This window comes from Prionailurus viverrinus, chromosome D3 (genome assembly GCF_022837055.1).
Source record: "Prionailurus viverrinus isolate Anna chromosome D3, UM_Priviv_1.0, whole genome shotgun sequence".
In the NCBI taxonomy this organism is placed as follows: domain Eukaryota; kingdom Metazoa; phylum Chordata; class Mammalia; order Carnivora; family Felidae; genus Prionailurus; species Prionailurus viverrinus.
The window spans coordinates 28,536,968-28,557,573 of record NC_062572.1 but is presented as its reverse complement, the minus strand read 5'-3'; the positions used below and the strand labels follow the sequence as shown (position 1 = coordinate 28,557,573).

At 47.5% G+C, this 20,606-nt stretch overlaps 1 protein-coding gene across 8 annotated transcripts in view; it reads right to left on the bottom strand.

Annotated features, from left to right (window-relative positions):
- Positions 1-17,714: 17,714 nt before the first annotated feature.
- The window catches only part of LOC125149256 (ankyrin repeat domain-containing protein 26-like), a 112,094-nt gene continuing 109,202 nt past the window's right edge, over positions 17,715-20,606 (bottom strand). For all 8 annotated transcript variants that reach the window (XM_047828101.1, XM_047828110.1, XM_047828104.1 and 5 more), the window contains 2 exons: positions 19,580-19,625; positions 17,715-17,953 (listed from right to left, as the gene is read on the bottom strand). In XM_047828101.1, the coding sequence (XP_047684057.1) occupies positions 17,820-17,953; positions 19,580-19,625 (180 nt within the window). In that variant the 3' untranslated portion in view covers positions 17,715-17,819. The remainder of the gene's footprint in view (positions 17,954-19,579; positions 19,626-20,606) is intronic.

Here is a 20,606-nt window from a genome sequence, read left to right as displayed (position 1 = left end):
TTTGGGCGGGGCTGAAAGCAGGCATGGCAGAAGGGCTGTGGACCACCCTCCTGTGGTCTAGAGTGGGGCTGACATGGGCCCACAGCCCTGCCTGTAACCCAGGAAGTTAACGGGGTCCCAAAATACTTTTTCTTGCACTGCCCCAAGTGGAAATTCCCCTGTTGGCCCACTTATTTTCGTTTTATCTAGAGAAATAAAGTTGGAAATAATCATTCACACACCCTAATTACTCCGTTGCTTTCTGAATTTAGAGCCGGTTTGGCTCTAGACTTTGGTTCCTGCTGAAGGAGGAATCCCCTGGGAGGGGCAGGGTGAGGGCCAAGGCAGGAGGCCAGAGTCTGCGCTGACACTGGGGCCTCCTCAGGGTCTGCCCTCCAGTTGCCCTCTCCTAGCAGGCTGGGAACTTCCCAGAAGCAGCAGCCCAGATGGGGGTCTGAGCGAGGGAGGGTGGCCAGAGGCAGTGTCCAGGATTCTGGTTGACCGAGACCCATAATGGATGACTTCCCAGGCTGTTCTACCCCACCTGGACCTCTGAGTCATAAGAATTTGCTGCTATTTATCGAGCACTTACTATGTGCTAGGCGCTGGGCCAAGCACTTTGTCTGCATCATCCCAGCTAGGCCTGCTAACTTCCCTTGAAGCAGGTACTATTATTCTCCCCATTTGGCAGTTTGAGGGTGCCTGGGGGCCGGGGCTCAGGGCCGGGAAGTGGTGGGGCTGGGATTGTATCCAGCCTGTAGGACCCCCAGAGCCCGAAGGGGCCCCTCGGATAGGCCCCTCAGTCACTCAAAAGGGAACGGTCTCTGAAGCCTGGACGCCCGAGACAACCACGTCACTGGTGTCCTGGCCTCCAGGCCACCCTCCTTGTGGCCCTGACTGCCACTCCCTTCTTCCCCATAGTCCTGAGGCTCTGCGTCTGGAAGCCCCGTGTAGCCTCACCTGGGCGGCTTGGGGAAAATACAGATTTCCCAGGCCCTGCCTCACCCCGCTGAGTCAGAATCCCACTGCGGGAGAGGGGGCTGGAAACCCAGATTTTAAAATGTTGTCCTGGGAATACAGAGGCCTGCGGACTCCCAGAACCACTGCCCGGCCCAGTGGTGTTCAGGCTGCTTTAAGAGACTGCCTTGCCCTTAACCCAGATCCCTATGACCCTGCCCCCGCTTGTGTTCTCAGCCTCTGCCCCCTGCTACCCTAACCCAGCTCTGCACACACCACACCACACTGACCCCCCACGCCCCAATTTGCCTTTATCCAGGCACCTGCTGCTGCTGTTTCCTTCTGGAAACAGGTCCCAGCTGGCCACAGACCCCAGAGAGCTTGTGTAATACCGTGGACCGGTCGATCGCGGCCCCGCTTTTGCTAGCCCAGGCCTGGCACACAGCCTGGGGGAATCGTGGTGGGTGAGCGATGGTGGCCGGGAAGGCGGAACAAGGGAGGTCTGCCCATGACAGGTGGGGCTTCTAGGCTGGGCGCACAGGCACTCTCTGGGGGCCGGCACCTTGCCTAACATGCAAAGGGCATTTGATGACTGTTCCTTAACTGCTTAATGAATGGTGATGGGTCGTGTGACAGGTGAGAGCCACTTTCGGAAGCAGCGCAGATTGGCCGGTTTAGGCAAAAGATGGAGAAGGTGCCTTCCGGGCCATCTCTGAGGACCGTGAATATTAATGGTCTGAACTCATTTATGGCTCGGATGGGAGTGAGGGGCTGGTGCTTTCTTGCTTGATTTCATTTCAGTATCTCAGGAGCCCTGGGAGGGGGTGCTGATGTAATCCTTATTTCGTTCAATGGAAACTGAGCCCTAGACAGGTGACTTAGTAGGGTCACACAGCTGGGAGGGGCTCCTGCAGAACAGAGCCTTGCCCGTTGTGTGAAAAAAAATCAATGAGTCTGCACTCTACAGTTTATGAAGCAGTAACACCTTATCTCAGTTGGTTCCAGCTGTGGCTTGGAGGTGTGGCTCTACGTGTTCACCTATGCCCACATCCCAGGGTCAGGAAACCTGCATCCAGGGGCCTTCTGTGTCTGTAAGTGGTGGTGGTGGGAAGAAATCCCGCCTGTGCGCTGGCAGGAGAGAGAGAAACAAAGAGGCAGTGTTGGGGGCTCTGGCACACAGTAGGTGTTTGGGGACCCCTGTAGTCGGTTCAGGCAGAGCCAGCTCTGGTCCCATCTGGACCTTGGAACAGCCCAGATCAGGCTTCAGTCTTTGAGCCAAGGCCCACAGGGTGTGGGTGACGGGTCCAAGGTCATACCTGCCATAAGGACTAGAGCAGAGGGTGTGAGGCTCCTCCACCATGGCCGAGAGGTCCAGGGAATGGGTCAGGGGGATTCTGTCTGTGCGGGATGACCTCTGTCAGAGCCAATAAGCCACAGAGCCTGGCCCCAAAGGGTCCCCAGGCAAACCCCTCTCAGGGGTGTCCAGGACTGCTGTGGGGCCTGGAGTGTTATTGCTGTCACGGAAGTTCGGGGCCATACGTGAGTAGGGGCAGTGGTCCTGCAGCCACCAGTGGGGGATGTAACAGACTCTGTGGTCTGCCTCCAGGCACTGGCATATGGGGAGGGTGAAATGCACCAGCACCCCACCCAGACTAGAAATCCAGGTGCTGGCTTCCCCCACACACACCTCCCTCACCCCTGCCCCGCCCCGCTGCCGGGCCTTTGCAGATGCTATCCCTCTGTCTGCAGTGGCCTTCCCCTCCTCTCCTGGCAGGTGCTGGCTCATCCTTTAAGACCCCTCCAGGAAGCCCTGCCTGACTCCCACCCCAAGGGCCAGGCTGATCCGCCCTGCCAGCATTTCCATCTGGCTGCTCCACAGGATGCTGAGAACCTTGAGGGCCTGGTCTGAGATGCCAGTGGAGTGGGCAGGGAAAGCAGCTGTAAGGTGCAGCCCAGTTCAGGCAACTGTCCCTGCAGCCCAGAGAGGAGACCAGGCTGGGGAGCCTTGAGGCCAGATAGCTAGCCAAACATGCCCATTTCACAGAGGGAACGTTGAAGGCCCGAGGTGCTTGGGACTGACCTAGAGCACCCTGGGGAGTGGTTGGTAGTCCTTTTGTGGCTTGTAAGAGGAGAGCCCAGGGCTATGTGGCCATACCCCTCCCCCACTCCGGTCCCCAGCTGGAGCATTTGTCTGCAGGATCCAGGTCAGGTCTGGGGGAGATGGGAAGAAGCCCAGGTGAGCAAAGTCCCCAGGGCTCAGGTCTGCACTCGGTCTTCCCATGTGGAGGACAAAGCTCCTTAGAGAAAATGCTTGCTGTCCTAAAGCTGGCAGGAAATGCACATCGATAGCTCATTCCAGCAAGAACGTGCACAGGGGAAAAAAACCTGTGAGAACTTAGGCCTAAATGTTAGCCCCGGGGATGGTGGGCGATATGAGCCTTCTTTCGCTTTGATTTTCACATTTCCTAGGTTGTAGGTGAAACCGTTATGCCAGAAAAATGAAGTTACCATGGAAAGGAGAGAGGTCTAAGGAAAACAGCCAGCTCCCCGTTCATGAGACTCTGGGGTCACCATGTGTGGTAGCTTCCAGAGGGACCCTGGCCCCGGGCCCATCCCCCAGAACAGGTGCGCCTGGGGCAGACAGCTTAGCCCGTGTGTCTCTCTTTCTCGGAATTTGGGTCAGTGAGAGTCCAGACCTGGGGCTACTGGGATGTAGCACACCCAGAATGCCATCCAAACCTCTGCTGTCCTTCCAGTCGTGTGGGTTAGGCCTCAGGGCCCTCACCTTCCCACCTCCACCTGGAAAGCCACCCCACCCCACCCCAGGCTGCCCTCTGCCCCTCCCAGCCAGAGGTGGCCCTAGGGCTATTTGCTTCACCTCCATCCGGGTGCCCAGGTGGGTGCGTAGCACTGTTGACTGCCTTCCTTACCGACTCCGGCCCCCAAGTGCCTTTCCAGGGGGTCCTCCTACAATGTAGTCAAGTTCGACCTCGTGCAAATGGTCTTTGGAATCACAGCTGAGCCTTGATCCTGGGTGAGGATCCGATCTCCGTCTCCCCCATATACCTAGCCCAGAGCACCCATTCATTCGGTCAGCTGTTATTCAGCCAAGTGCCAGGGCCCAGGCTAGGTGCCAGGGGCACAGATCTGCTGACTTGAGGGTGTGACGTGTCTGTGTTTTTGAGCACGTGTTTTGTGGGCATCACCTGCACGCACACACAGCGTGAGCATCTCTGTCATATGTGAACTCTGGTCTTTGAGGCTGTGACAGTGTGTAATCCTGCCGGGACTCTGGGCACACCTGGTTAATTCATTCTGCAAGTGTTTGACAGACACCCACTAAGGAAGTACCAGGCTCTGACCCCAAAGAAACATGACCCAAGGTCTCTGTCCTCGAGAAGTGCCGTTTGGGGGGCTGTCGCAGTGCGGACTGGTGGGGGCAGAGGCCGGCAGGGCTGGGGGTGGTCAGAAACATGGTCCTGGAGACACGGGGAAGAGTGGGGAAGGGTGTTCCTGCCCAGCGGTGAGGATGATCTCCAGTATCCCCTTCAGCCCAGTGATCTGAGGCCTGGGACAGGCCTCCCCAGCCATTTTCATGCCCTAAAGCAGCCCCGAGGGCGGACGGAACCGGAGCTCCAGGTGGTGACCCGTGGGCCCTGACTGCTGGGGGCTGGGAGAGAATACAGGGAATGAAAATGAAGCATGTTGGCTGGAGGACCTGCCTGGGCTGCAGACCTTTCTGAGAGGCGAACTTGGGGACCAGGCACCAGAACACAGCACCTGGAAAGTAGAACCCCGTGATCCAGACCAGAGAAGTGGGATCATGGAACTTAGAGGAGGAAGATGGAGCAGCAGACCTAGAATGTGGGCCTTCTAGAACCTGGAGCACTCAAGTCGGCCGGAAGCTGGAAGATCCAGTCTGTGCCCCTGGTGGTCAGTGGGGGAAACTGAAGTCCAGCAGGAACGGGGAGGCCTTGAGCATTGGTGAGCTGCAGTGGCACGCACGTGGTCTCTGCTGAGCCAGGACCTCCCCACAGCTCACTGCTGCCTGACCTCGGGCGAGTCCTGTCCCCTCTCCAAACCTCAGTTTCCCCCTCTGTGAAATGGTCACGTGACGGTGGGACAAGATGGAGCACCTCACCTGGTGCTCAGGCTCTCCCGGCAAGCTAGTGGCATGGCTAAGGCCTCGACCCTGGCCACCTGACTCCTGAATGACTCTGCCCCCTTGTGGTGATGGTCTGGTCACTGCTGTTCCTTTCTCTTCTTTCTCACACTCAGTGGGACATTTGGGCACTTGCGGCCCTTTTCTGGAATGCTCTCGGGATCTAGCAGAGGGAAAAGACTAATCAGAGGAGCAAGAACAGACTGGTGGCTCCATATGAAGGAGCAGGGGCCCGGTGCCTGCAGCCCTGCATGGTGCCCTGTGCCATTTGGTGAGGGCTTCTTGAGTGTCCCCCGGTGGAGACGGTTGGGTCCTGAGCCGAGGGCGCCGCGGCCCCTCGAAGGCAGGGGTGGGCAGAGGTGGATTGGGAAGGGAAAAGAGAAAGGGCTCATTGTTCCAGCTCCACGGAGGCTCCCCAGGTGCACCTGCTCCAGGCCACCTCTCCTGAAGGAGGTGGACGACCTTGCTCGGGCTCCCAGAGAGCTGGAGCTGTAGGAGCAGCCTGGTCACTTCCCCAGATCCCTGCGAGGCGGCGTTACCAGCCCCCGTTTTTCTGCCTCCAAGAGAGCAGGATTCCAGAGTTGGGGGCGGGGGGTGTTGGAGCCAGGGTTCCAGCCCATCCTTTGAGCCAGCAGCAGCCGGGCATGGTGCCAGGCACTGAGCACCCAGGGGGGAACCGAGATCCCTTCCTGTTTCCCCTCCTTCCTTGCCGGGTCTCCTCCGGACCATCAGCCATCCTGCTCAGAGCGCTTGGAAGGCTGGAGTCCTTCCCCGTGTCTCCGCTCTCCACCATTTCCCTCCCATTGTGGGGGACCCGACGAGTTCCTGTACATGAACCACCTCATCGGGGTGTGCCTTGCCCAGGCAGGACTAGACTTTTTAGAACCCCAGACCAGTTCTGAGAGCCCAGCAGCACTGACTGCAGGTGCAGGTGTGTGGATTTGGGAGCGGAGGGGGGGGGGTGTCGTTTATTCATTCAACAGGCCAAGGTCGGCGCCTCCTTTGCATCAGGCCCTGGCTGGGACCCCAGGAGAGTTGGGCAGCACCGTCCAGTGTGGGGTGAGGCAGCTCAGTCCTTCTTCAGCCTGGGGGAAGTGCAGTTCAGCTGAGCCTCCCTGGGCAGGGAGTGAAAAATGACACAGAAACTTGGAGCCTCCTAGAGGATTTGGACTTTATCCTGGGAGCAGGTGTTCCAAGCTGAGAGGGGCAGCATCAGATGTGGCTTTTGCTTGGCTCGTGGGGCTCAAGCCAGGAGCCCCTTCCCTGGCAAGGCTGCTGCTGTTGTCCAGGTGAGCGTGGCTGGTGGTGCAGGCAGCGTGGGACAGTGGCACAGGGGGCCGGGTGGGACGACAAGTACCTGGGCATGGAAGAGACGTGCCTGGCGATGGGGAGCGCGAGGTCAGCGAGAAGCCAGATTCAAGATGACTGCCGGGGTCCTGGCCTGGGAGACTGGGTGGATGGTCACATCTCGGGTTATCAGCTCAGGTTTCAGGAAGCACTATTTGAGCGAGTTCTTTGTGGCTGGTTTTGCGGCGGAGGGTCCCAGGCAGGATGGGAGCCGACTCTGCGCCCAGACCTCTGCCCTCCAGCTTGGCCCAGACCCTGCCAGGTCTGCTCCTCTCTCTCCCTTAACCCTACAGGCACTTTAGCCTCTTGAGTGCAGGGCTGCACTTCGCAACTGTGCCCTGTCCACATGGGGGAGCGCCACTCCACTCCTGCTGCCTGGGTCCACGGGAACCGCCCTCTGCCCCAGCAGGCCGACCCTGTGCTTTGATGTGTCTCATCCCCTCACTGTGCAAGGGCATCCCCCCCCCCCACTCCTCAAGGCGCGCAGGTCCTGGAACAAAGCCTCTCCGCACTACAGCTTGAATCTCTCACCCTCCTGGCCCTGTGCTAGAGCAGGCTCCCTGAGGACAGAGGATGGCTGGGGCACACCCTCCCCCCCCCTCCCCCACCTCAGGCCTGTGGGCTAGAGATGGAGCTGAAGCTCCTTGCTGAAGTGGCCCTTTGTACATTGTCCCCCTGGGGTCGGGGGGAGCCTGGTGGGAGGGGCTGGCACTGCCCAACACCCTTTGCTGATATCAGTGGCACTGAGGATCCAGGTGGGGAGTGGGGGGCGGGGCGGGGGGGTGGGTTCTCTGGGCTTGGGATCAGGGGAGAACACCCTGCCAGGTTGGGCTCGCACTGGCTGGGCCTGCCGCCCCACACTAGAAGGTACTTGTCATTCAGAGTCTGTCATCACTTCTCAGGCAAGGTGTGTTGTCACACAACAGTTGTTTAGGGAGTACTGCTCCCGGCCAGGCTTTGTCCTAGGGGGTGGGTCGCCACCTCGACCAGTGACCTGTGAGTGAGGCTTACAGGCTTAAGATGACCCTGCTCTCCTGTGGACATTCTGAGCGCCAGGGTGTGGGTGGGGGAGACAGGCCAGGAAGAGGTAAACAAGGAGCCGGCTAGCTTCTGCTGTGAGTGCTGGGGAGCAGAAGACCCGGGCAAGGGACAGCCACTGTAGCTGGAGGCCCAGGAAGGCCCCTCTGAGCAGGCAGCCACATTCCAGGCCAAGGAGTAGCCAGTGGGAGCACCCTGCGACGGAAAGGTGGGGACTGTGACTGGAGCCCAGTGGACGAGGGCGGCGAGGGCAGCAAAGATTCGAGGACCAGCTTGGTGGGGTCTGTGGGCCCAGAGAGGAGTTTGCATTTCATTCTGAGGGAGACTAGTGTGTGGGTGGGATCGAGGGGAGGGGGGACGTGGCCTGGTGGGGACTTTGCAGTGACAGAATTTGTGGGGCCCAGTGCCAAATGAAAATGTAGGCCCCGAGGGGCGCCTGGGTGTCCCAATGGGTTAAGCATGCGACTCTTGATTTCTGCTCAGGTCAGGAGTCCAGGGTTACGGGATTGAGCCCTGCGTCTGGTTCCGCATCTAGCCTGGAGCTTGCTTAAGAATCTCTCTCTCTCTCTCTCTCTCCCTCTGCCCCCCTCCCCCACTCTTCTGTGCTCTCTCTCTCGCTCTCCCTATCTCTCTCTCTCTCTCTCTCCCAAATAAAATAAAATAGGGGCACCTGGTTGGCTCATTTGGGTGACCACTTCTGCTCAGGTCATGATATCGAAGTTGGTGAGTTTGAGCTCTGCGTCGGGCTCTGTGCTGACAGCTCAGAGCCTGGAGCCTGCAGCCTGCTTCAGAGTCCACATTTCCCTCTCTCTCTGCCCCTCCCCTGTTCATGCTCGGTCTCTCTCTCTCTCTCAAAAATAAACATAAAAAATAAAATAAAATAATGATAAAAACCGAATGAAATCACAACTATATTCAGTTAGTCTGAGAAATGCAAAGTTGGTGTAACATGAGCAAATAATGTAATTCCCCACAGTAACAAATACTTTATTTTGTTTTTTTTTTATTTTTACTTCTTGAATTTAATTTTTTATTTTTTAGAATTTACATGCAAATTAGTTAGCATAGAGTGAAATAATGATTTTAGGAGTAGATTCCTTAGTGCCCCTTGCCCGTTTAGCCCATCCCCCCTCCCACTACTCCTCCAGCAACCCTCAGTTTGTTCTCCATATTGGTGAGTCTCTTCTGTTTTGTCCCCCTCCCTGTTTTTATATTATGTTTGTTTGCCTTCCCTTATGTGCATCTGTTTTGTCTCTTACAGTCCTCATACGAGTGAAGTCATATGATTTTTGTCTTTCTCTGACTGACTAATTTCACTTAGCATCATACCCTCCAGTTCCATCCATGTAGTTGCATATGGCAAGATTTCATTCTTTTTGATTGCCGAGGAATACTCCATCGTATCTAGATACCACATCTTCTGTATCCTTTCATCCATCGATGGACATTTGGGCTCCTTTGCATACTTTGGCTATTGTTGATAGTGCTGCTATAGACATGGGGTGCATGGGTCCCTTCGAAACAGCACACCTGTATCTCGTGGATAAATGCCTAGTAGTGCAATTGCTCGGTCGTTGGGTAGTTCTACTTTTCGTGTTTGGAGGAAACTCCATACTGTTTTCCAGAGTGGCTGCACCAGCTTGCATTGCCACCAACAATGCAAAAGAGATCCTCCTTCTCCACATCCTCGCCAACATCTGTTGTTGCCTGAGTTGTTAATGTGAGCCACTCTGACAGGCGTAAGGTGGTAGCTCAGTGTGGTTTTGATTTGTATTTCCCTGATGATGCGTGATGTGGAGCATTTTTTCATGTGTCGGTTGGCCATCTGGATGTCTTCTTTGGAGAAGTGTCTACTCATGGCTTTTGCCCATTTCTTCACTGGATTATTTGTTGTTTGGGTGTTGAGTGTGAGACGTTCTTTGTAGATTTTGGATAGTAACCCTTTATCTGATATATCATTTGCAAATACCTTCTCCCCTTCTGTCAGTTGCCTTTTCGTTTTGCTGATTGTTTCCTTCGCTGTGCAGAAGCCTTTTAGTCTCATGAGGTCCCAGTAGTTCATTTTTGCTTTTGTTTCCCTTCCCTCCGGAGACGTGTTGAATAAGAAGTTGCTGCGGCCAGGATCAAAGAGGTTTTTGCCTGCTTTCAACTCGAGGATTTTGATGGCTTCCTGTCTTGCATTGAGATCTTCCATCCATTTTGAGTTTATTTTTGTGTATGGTGTAAGAACGTGGTCCAGGTTCATTCTTCTGCATGTCGCTGTCCAGTTTTCCCAGCACCGCTTGCTGGAGAGACTGTCTTTACACCATTGGATATTCTTTCCTGATCTGTGAAAGATTAGTTGGCCATAGGTTTGTGGGTCCATGTCTGGGTTCTGTATTCTGTTCCATTGATCTGAGTGTCTGTTCTAGTGCCAGTACCATACTGTCTTGATGATTACAGCTTTGTAGTATAGCTTGAAGTCTGGGGTTGTGATGCCTCCTACTTTGGTTTTCTTTTTCAAGATTGCTTTGGCTCTTCGGGTCCTTTTCGTGTTCCATACACATTTTAGGAGTATAGGTTCTAGCTCTGTGAAGAATGCTGGTGTTACTTTGATAGGGATTGCATTGAACATGTAGATTGCTTTGGGTAGTATTGACCTTTCAACAATATTTGTTCTTCCTATCCAGGAGCATGGACTCTTTTTCCATTGTTTTGTGTCTTCTTCCATTTCTTTCATAAGCTTTCTATAGTTTTCAGTACATACATTTTCCACCCCTTTGGTTAGATTTATTCCTACGTATTTTGTGGCTTTTTGTGCAACTGTAAATGGGATCGATTCCTTGATTTCTTTTTCTGTTGCTTCATTGTTGGTGTATAGGAATGCAACCGATTTCTGCGCATCGATTTTATATCCTGTAACTTTGCCGAATTCATGAGTCCATTCTAGCCGTTTTGTGGTGGCATCTTTGGGGTTTTCTGTATAGAGTGTCGTGTCATCTGTGAAGAGGGAAAGTTTGACCTCCTCCTGGCCGATGTGGATGCCTTTTATTTCTTTGTGTTGTGTGATTGCAGAGGCTAAGACTTCCAATACTATGTTGAGTAACAGTGGCGAGAGTGGACATCCCTGTCTTGTTCCTGACCTCAGGGGGGAAACTCTCCCATTTGTCCCCACTGAGGATGATATTAGCGTCGGGTTGTTCATATATGGCTTTTAGGATCTCGAGGTATGCTCCTTCTCTGCCTACTTTCTTGAGGGTTTTATCAAGAAGGGATGCTGTGTTTTGTCAAATGCTTTCTCTGCGTCTATTGAGAGGGTCCTATGGTTCTTGCCCTTTCTTTTCTTGATGTGATGAATCACGTTAATTGTTTTGCGGATATTGAGCCCACCCCGCATCCCAGGTATAAATCCCGCTTGGTCGTGGTGAGTAATACTTTTCATGTATTGTTGGATCCGGTTGGCTAATATCTTGTTGAGAATTTTTGCATCCATGTTCCTCAGGGAAAGTGGTCTATAGTTCTCCTTTTTAGTGGGGTCTCTGACTGGTTTTGGAATCAAGGTAATGCTGGCTTCATGGAAAGAGTTTGCAAGTTTTCCTTCCATTTCTATGTTTTGGAACAGTTTCAAGAGAATAGGTGCTAACTCTTCCTTAAATGTTTGGGAGAATTCCCCCTGGAAAGCCCTCTGGCCCTGGACTCTTGTTTTTTGGCAGCGTTTTGATTACTAAGTCGATTTCCTGACTGGTTATGGGTCTGCTCAAATGTTCTATTTCTTCCTGTTTCAGTGTTGGTAGTGTATATGTTTCTAGGAATTTGTCCATTTTTTCAGATTACCCATTTGATTGGCATAGAATTGCTCATACTATTCTCTGATTATTGTTTTTATTTCTGCTGTGTTGGTTGTGATCTCTCCTCTTTCATTCTTGATTTTATTTATTTCGGTCCTTTCCTTTTTTTCTTTTTTGACCAGACTGGCTAGTGGTTTATCAATTTTGTTCATTCTTTCAAGGCACCAGATTCTGGCTTGATTGATCTGTTCAACTGGTATTTTTGTGGGGTTTTTTGTTTGTTTGTTTGTTTGTTTGTTTCGATAGCATTAATTTCTGCTGTAATCCTTATTTCCTCTCTTCTGCTGATTTGGGGTTTAATTGCTGTTTTTTTTCTAGCTCCTTAAGGCATAAGGTTAGGTTGTGTATCTGAGATCTCTCTTCCTTCTTTAGGAAGGCCTGGATTGCTATCTATTTTCCTCTTATAACCACCTTTTCTGCGTCCCAGAGGTTTTGGGTTGTGGTGTTATCCCTTTCATTGACTTCCATATACTTTTCAGTTTCCTCTTTCACTGCTTGGTTGGCCCATTCATTCTTTAGTAGGATGTTCTTCAGTCTCCAAGTATGTGTTACCTTTCCCAATTGTTTCTTGTGGTTGATTTCGAGTTTCATAGTGTTGTGGTCTGAAAATACGCACAGTATGATCTCGATCTTTTTGTACTCACTTAGGGCTGATTTATGTCCCAGTATATGGTCTATTCTGGAGAACGTTCCGTGTGCACTGGAGAAGGATGTATATTCTGCTGGTTTAGGATGAAATGTTCTGAATATATCTGTTAAGTCCATCTGGTCCAGTGTGTCATTCAAAGCCATTGTTTCCTTGTTGATTGTTTTGATTAGATGATCTGTCCATTGCTGTGAGTGGGGTGCTGAAGTCTCCTACTATTATGGTATTACTATCGATGAGTTTCTTTATGCTTGTGATTAATGGATTTACATATTTGGGTGCTGTCACATTTGGCGCATAAATGTTTACAATTGTTAGGTCTTCTTGGTGGATAGACCCCTTGATTATGCCATAATGCCCTTCTGCATCTCTTGATACAGTCTTTATTTTAAAGTCTAGATTGTCTGATATAAGTATGGCTACTCTAGCTTTCTTTTGTTGACCATTAGCATGATAGATGGTTCTCCATCCCCTTATTGTCAGTCCGAAGGTGTCTTTAGGTCTAAACTGGGTCTCCTGTAAACACCATATAGATGGACCTTGTTTTCTTATCCATTCTGTTACCCTATGCCTTTTGATTGGAGCATTGAGTCCATTGACATTTAGAGTGAGTACTGAAAGATATGAATTTATTGCCATTATGATGTTTGTAGACGTGGAGTTTCTGGTGGTGTTCTCTGGTCCTTTCTAATCTTTGTTGCTTTTGGTATATATATACATATATATATATATATACATATATATATATATACACACACATATTTATGTATATGTATATATGTGTGTGTATGTATATATATGTATGTATGTATGTATATGTAATTTTTTTCATCTTGCCTCAGAAAGTCCCCCTTAAAAATGCTTGCAGGGCTGGTTTAGTGGTCACAAATTCCTTTAATTTTTGTTTGTCTGGGAAACTTTTTCTCTCTCCTATTTTGAGTGACAGCCTTGCTGGATAAAGAGTTCTTGGCTGCATTTATTTTTTATTTTAATTATTTAATGTTTATTTATTTTTGACAGAGACAGAGACAGAACCAGAGACAGAGCATGAGTAGAGGAGCGGCGGAGAGAGAGGGAGACACAGAATCCGAAGCAGGCTCCAGGCTCTGAGCTGTCAGCACAGAGCCCGACGAGGGGCTCAAACTCACAGACCGCGAGATCACGACCAGAGCCGAAATCGGACGCCTAACCGACTTAGCCACCCAGGCTCCCCCGCATATTTTTCTGATTCAGCACACTGAATATATCCCGCCACTACTTTCTGGCCTGCCAAGTTCTTGTGGGTAGGTCTGCTGCAAACCTGATCTGTCTTCCCTTTGAGGTTCGGGAACTTTTTTTTTTTCCCCTTGCTGCTTTCATGATTCCCTCCTTGCCTGAGTATTTTGTGAATTTACTATGATATGCCTTGTTGATGGTCGGTTTTTGTTGAATCTAATGGGGGTCCTCTGTGCTTCTTGGATTTTGACGTCTGTGTCTTTCCCCAGCTTTCATACATGTTTTCCGTTATGATTTGCTCACATTACCCTAATACCCCTATTTCTCTCTCTTCTGCTTCTGGGACCCCTGTGATTCTGATGTTCCTTTTTAATGAGTCAATGGTTTGTCTAATGCTTAAATCGTGCTCTTTTGCCTTAATCTCCCTCTTTTTTTTTCTGCTTCGTTATTCCCTATAATTTTGTCCTCTATATCGCGGAATCTCTGTTCTGCCTTGTCCATCCTTGCCGCCACTGCATCCATCCGTGATTGCAGCTCAGTTATAGTATTTTTAATTTCATTCTGGCTATTTTTTACTCCTTTTATCTCTGCAGAAAGGGGTTCTAATCTATTCTGGACCCCAGCTAATATTCTTATTATCGTGATTCTAAATTCTGGGTCAGACATCTTGCTTCTATCTGTGTGGGTTAAATCCCTGGCTGTCGTTTCTTCATGCTCTTTCCTTTGGGGTAAATTCCTGCTGAATTCTGTGTCTCAGGTGGTGCAGATTATGTCAGTCCTCCAATCAGTGTTCTAGGTGTGCAGGATGGTTTCGTGTTGGCCTGGCTGTATTTCATGGATGCGAGACACACACAAAACTTCCATGCTGTTCCGCCATCTTGGCCCCTCCCCCATTCACAAATATTTTAAAAACACATCTCAGGGTGCCTGGGTAGCTCAGTCGGTTAAGCATCCAACTTAGGCTCAGGTCATGATCTCACAGTGTGTGAGTTTCAGCCCCACGTGGGGCTCGCATTGGGCTTGCCACGGTCAGCGCAGAGCTTGCTTGGTCTCTCTCAAAAATAAACAGTTAAAAAAACCTATCTCAATAGATGTGAAATAAACATCTGTTAGCATTCAATATTCATTCATGACAAAACTTAGAAAACTAGTATTATAAGGGAACTTCCTCAATATACTTGTAGCAGAAAGACCCTAAGTGACTCCGTAATATCTGCCCTTTAGTGTGGTCACCTTTTGTTTATAATTCTTTTCTCTTAAGATCTATGACTTGACTCTAGCTATGATAATATGACAAAGATAAAGGAATGTTGCGTACCTAATTATTTCAGTTAATTCAGAGTCAACCAAAAGGAGGATTATGCTAGGCAAACCTGATCTGATCACGTGAACACCCTTCAAGGAGAACTGAGACTTCTCTGAAGTGACATTCTCCTTGCTGGCCTCCTAAACTAAGCGGCCATATGGAGGAAGTCTACGTGGCCACAAACGAGGAACGGCCTTGCTCTAGGCTGAATATTTGTGTACCCACTCGCCGAAACTCATGTGTTAAGTCTTCATGTTCAACGTGATAGTATTTAGAAGTGGGAGATTTGGGGGGCGCCTGGGGGGCGCAGTCGGTTAAGCGTCCGACTTCAGCCAGGTCACGATCTTGCGGTCCGTGAGTTCGAGCCCCGCATCAGGCTCTGGGCTGATGGCTCAGAGCCTGGAGCCTGTTTCCGATTCTGTGTCTCCCTCTCTGTCTGCCCCTCGCCCGTTCATGCTCTGTCTCTCTCTGTCCCAAAAATAAATAAACGTTGAAAAACAATTAAAAAAAAAAGAAGTGGGAGATTTGGGAAGTGATTAAGTCATGAAGGTGGAGCCCTCATGGATGGGATTAGTGCCCTTATAAAGGAGGGCTGTGAGAGCTACCGTGGCCCTGCGCCAAGCAGGAAGACCAGCGTCCATGAACCAGGAAGCAGGCTGCCGCTGGACACTGAATCTGCCAGTGCATTCATTTTGGTCTCCCCAGCCTCCAGAGCTGTGAAAAATAAAACTTTTTTTCATAAGCCGATGGTATTTTGTTAGAGCAGCCCAAAAGCAGTAAGACAAGTGTCTGGGAATGCTTTGGACCTAAGCCTCCAACTAGCCAACAACTAGCAAAGAGCTGTGGAAATGAGTCCAGTCATACAGTGACCAGGAGATTCTCTTAAAAACAAACGCAATGGGCTTGGAAGCAGATTCTTCCCCATCGAAGCACCCAAATGGGGAAGCGCCGTCTAGCGGACACCTTGGGTACAGCCTTGTGAGAACCTGAACAAAGGACCCAGCTAAGCCATTGCTCAGCTTCTGACCCATACAAATGTGAGATACATGTGTGTGGCTGTAAGACACTGTGTTGATGGTGATCTGTTGTAAACGGCAAGAGCAAACTAAGAGACTGATAAAAGATATACACTTTTAAAAACCCCACTATCTACATAGTTCTAGAAAACTAGTTTTACATGTTGCAATTTCAAGAAGACATGAACACTCACTATCCTCACATTTACTCCACGTCATTCTTGTAGTAGGAAAGAAAAAAAAATGAAAGCTCTAGGAATTGGAAAGAAACGAAAATGCCACTATTTATAGATGATATGTCGCTGCATGCCCCAAATCCAAAGCAATCTGCAGATAAGACACTCGAGTGAGAAACAATATATTGTGGGGAATAAGCTTAGACAATTAAAAGACTAGTTGTTTGGAAAAATCAGTATAAGAAATGTCTTTCCTGACAAACTCTTGGCAGATTCAATGCAATTCCAATGAGAAACGGCTTTGGAGAGCTTGCTAAGTTGATTAAAGAAGACCTGTGGAGCCCTTCCTTCCTTTCTTCTTTCTCATCCCCAACAGTTTAGTTCCCAGTCCTAGAAACAGAGGCATGGAGTTGTGGGGGTCCAGAGTGAGGTGCTGGAGCTTAGACAGAATGGGGAAGGCATTATGTGTGGGACAGTCACCCTGCACAGTGTTGGAGCTCAAGTGAGAGCATCCCTGAAAAGTGAATGATATAGAATAATGAAGTATCACAGACTGGACAGGGTGGGGAGGCATCTGCACAGGGGAAGAATAGTCCAGCGTGGGTTTTCAGAACCTGCAGGGGGGCAAACCGTCTGCAGAAGAGGTGGCCTGCCACAGGGTGTCTGAGAAAGGAGATATGTACGTGTCTCAAAGTACTTCCCCACAAAATACTAAATAATTGGAAAGTGGAAAGTTGACATTCCAGGGGAGAAACCTGGCAGATACTACCTCCGGTGGCCAACATTAATATCTCAGTGTTGGGACAAATCAGAATTGTAGGTCTCATGATAGGATGCAAGGAAAAGAGTAGGTTGTAGTGATCCTCTTGCTAAAAATGTATGATCTGAATTTTACCGTAAGGAAACCTAAGAAAAATCCACATTGAAAGACATTCCACATTACTGGAATTTACTCGTCAAAAAGGTTAAAAGTCATGAAAGTCAAGGAAAGACAAAGGAACTGTTCTAGAGTGAAAGAGACTAAGACACACAACTGACTTCAATACATGGCTCTGAACAGGACCTTCCTTGGTATTACGTATACTACAGATAAGTGAGCAAACTTTAAAGAATTATGAGGAATAAATGATAGAATTATACCGAACCTTGAACAAAAGAGTTCTAATGGGTGCACTGACTACACACAGATTTTTTTTCAGTACTGGAAATGTAGTTTCTTTTATAATTTTCTTCACGGTATTTTTTTCTGTAGCTTACTTTATTTTAAGAATATAGTACGATACATATCATATACAAAAGATCATTGGTAGTAGCAGTGGTTAAGTCTTTGGGGGTCAAAAGTTCCTGGCTTTTTGACTGTGGGGGGCAGGGCTCGGAGCCCTTAACCCCATTGTTCAAGCGACAAGTGTATTAGAGTTAATGTTCTGATTGTGAAGGTTGTATGGTAGTTATGTGGAATGTACTGACTTGTAGGCTTTAAATGCTACAGGAATCAGGCATCCCATTAGTAATTTACTTGCAAATGGCTCTGGAGCGGGGGTGGGGGGGAGTTCTTTTTTTTTTTTGTTTCTCTATTTTTTCTTTTCTCTAACTTTGTTTCCAAAAAGCAAATCAAAAATAACTAACTAAATAAATAGAAAAGGTGAAAAGCCTTAGGCAAATCTCATTTCTCCATGTGGAAAGAGCTATGAATCAGTGTTTACAATTAAAATTATAAATAGGTTTTATGGCTCTATAAAAAATTCTAGTATGTGCAAACATTGGCAATAGCCATAGCAGGAATACATCAAACTAACATCTAAATCTTTAGGCCCACATATAGTGGTAAAAATTGGTAAATACAAAAAAGTCATCCATGGACACTACTGAAGTATTAATGACAACTTGGTTGTCTGGGTGCTGTTCAAACAGCAGGGAATGGAACAGTCTGATGTATGTCAAACCCTCTAGTGCTGGTTTCCACGTACAAAATGTGCTTAAAAGTTAATGAGATGCCAAGAAACATAGTTTAAAATATTATACAGATTTTCATTACACACATATGACACAAAAACATTTTCCTTTAATCAAGATTTTTCCATATAGTGTGTTCACTTGGGAAACAATGAAAATGTTTTGTAAGCACCCAGTAAATTTTTTCTATTTATTTTTCAAATCATATAATTTTTGTTCAAAATCTGTACATATTCTCGTGACGCTTTCCATACTGGATCTTGATTTAGAATTGAATCATCAGTGGATACTAAAGGAGTTCTACAGGATCCTCGTTCAAATTCGGGAGCAACTGAAAAGGAAAAGAAAGAATTATCTTCTGTCTCCAAAATACTTTTCACTACAAGTCCTTAAAAAAAAAAAAAAGAAAGATGGGGCGTCTGGGTGGCTCAGTCGGTTAAGCGGCCGACTTCGGCTCAGGTCATGATCTCGCGGTCCGTGAGTTCGAGCCCCGCGTCAGGCTCTGTGCTGACAGCTCAGAACCTGGAGCCTGTTTCAGATTCTGTGTCTCCCTCTCTCTGACCCTCCCCCGTTCATGCTCTGTCTCTCTCTGTCTCAAAAATAAACGTTAAAAAAAATTAAAAAAAAAAAGAAAGAAAAGATAAGAAAAGAAAAAGAAAAAAAAAGAAAGTTGGGGCCTTTATGAAAAGGTGTCAAGAAAATTGAAAAGTAACTATGTACAACTGCATTATGAAACCCAAGATTAGTATTCAATATATTTTGCTCAGGGTTGCACACTGAATAAATTGCTATTGTGGATAAATATCAGAGTTTCTGGTTTTTTCATTACAAGATGAAATTACAAGATGAGGACACAGTCCACCCTGAACAATCATAAACGATAAACTGAAAAATCAAACAGGCATTTCCAAACATTTCTGAACAGGACCTTCTTTGTTACACAGATGTAAGTGACAGGTATAAAACACAGCACTACTGGAACATACAGAAGGGACATCCCAGTTTTGCATCAATATTGTCTGCTTTTTGGTGAAGGTGATATGTAAGCTGACACCTGAAGGACAAGAAAATAGTATGCTAGGTAGAGGGAAGAAGCACGTAGAAAGAGCTAGATGTGAGGAAGAACACTTGTGCAATTATGAGTAGTTTAGTTTGACAAGGTGCTAGAGCAAAGCAGCAGAGTAGGGCAAATAGTGAGACAAGGCTGAATAATCTGGCAAGAAGCAAACTGATTTGGGTGTTTTCATTCCATGCTAAGGAATTTGAAGTTTCACCCAAGGGCAAAAGCAATGACAAAGTCAATGAGTGAAGATTGAAACCCGTTACCTGTCAAGTGACAGCTACATGACCTCTACTTACTTAACCAAGCATTACTAAGACGACTTTGGCTTTTTGGGTCTTCTATCACTAGCGGAAACAACAATTTGATAAAGCACACCTTTTCTGAGACTTGTGCAGGTTGACAGCTCCATAGGGATGGCACCAGTGAAGGAAGATTATCGCCAGAAATAATAACAGATATATAGACTTAGGGAGATTGAAAAAACTTCTTTAACGTTTATTTAGTTTTGAGAGAGAGACAAACCACAAGCGGGCAGGGGCACAGAGAGAGGGAGACCCAGAATCTGAAGCAGGCTCCAGGCTCCGAGCTTTCAGCACAGAGCCCTCTGTAGGGTCTGAACCCACCTGAGCTGAAATCAGTCGCCCAACCGACTGAGCCACCTGGGTGCCCCTAGACTTTTGGGAGATTTTAAAAGAGCTATGGAACATGAGGACTAAATGAGGAAGAAGTGTGTTCTTCATTATGCTCATGCTTTTACATTTTTTATTAGATATGTACAAAAAAAATGTGAATGCAGTATCCATTATCCAAACAATGGAAAGGGATGCCATTTACTATTTATAGTTTATTTCAGAAATCAATGATATCTAACTTCATATATTTTTGGCAACATACCTTCTTCTAGTGCTCTGGTTACTCCTTTCTCCAACTCGCGCTGCATCTGAGATAAGTCAAATATTATTTAGAATGTGTAAGGTAAACAAAAGGCATTGTAGGAATTATATATAGCTTACGACATGTGGTCTTGAAACAATACTTGTAGAGATTAAACCAAAGTTAGGGATTACTTCCATAGAAAGACAATCACATGAGTAAAATAAATTCCTACCTATTTTATGTTAGTTGTAGGTAATGGAGAACAGATACATACAGACACACACACACGTATATATGTGTGTATATATGTGTGTGTGTGTGTATACGTATATATAATATGTGTATATTATATATATATGTGTGTGTGTGTATATATATATATGTATGTATAATGCTATTTAAGTGAATCTGATAAAAAGCACAATTAATATTGATCTATTGAATGTGTATAATCTCTGAAAGGTGATGTTTGATCTTACTGGTACAAAAAAGTTTAAACAAGAATCATATAGTATACTGAATTATTACTTGGAAATGATTAGAAAACCTGCCCTTTAAGAAAGTTTAATCAGTTTTTTACCTGAATGAATTGTTCCTTAAAATGGGCTTTCCATTCTTTCACTTTTAGAAACACAAAGTTTGAAGGAATGCTTTTGCTGTTAATTTTTCAAGACCGACTCTTAAATACATATAAAATGAAGAAAGTGGGACTGTCATGCTGTCATGTGGAAAATTCTACTGGCAAAAAATTGAGTGCTATCTGTATTATGACTAAAACACTTATTTCTTTTCATATGCACACAAAGATTTCAGAAAATCTCTTTGAAGAAAGGAAAAATAGAGGGTTGCAACAGTTTTCAAATTTAGCTTCTGATTTATAACTTTCTCAATTAGAGATAAGGAAACAATATACAATTTTCAATTGTAACTTTGTTTCCTTTCTCCAAATTAGGACCAAGTTTGGAAACACTTGACTTATTAAAGTGATGGCTATCTACTTACTTATGAAAGGTGTACGAATATTTCCAACTACAGGTGACCCTTG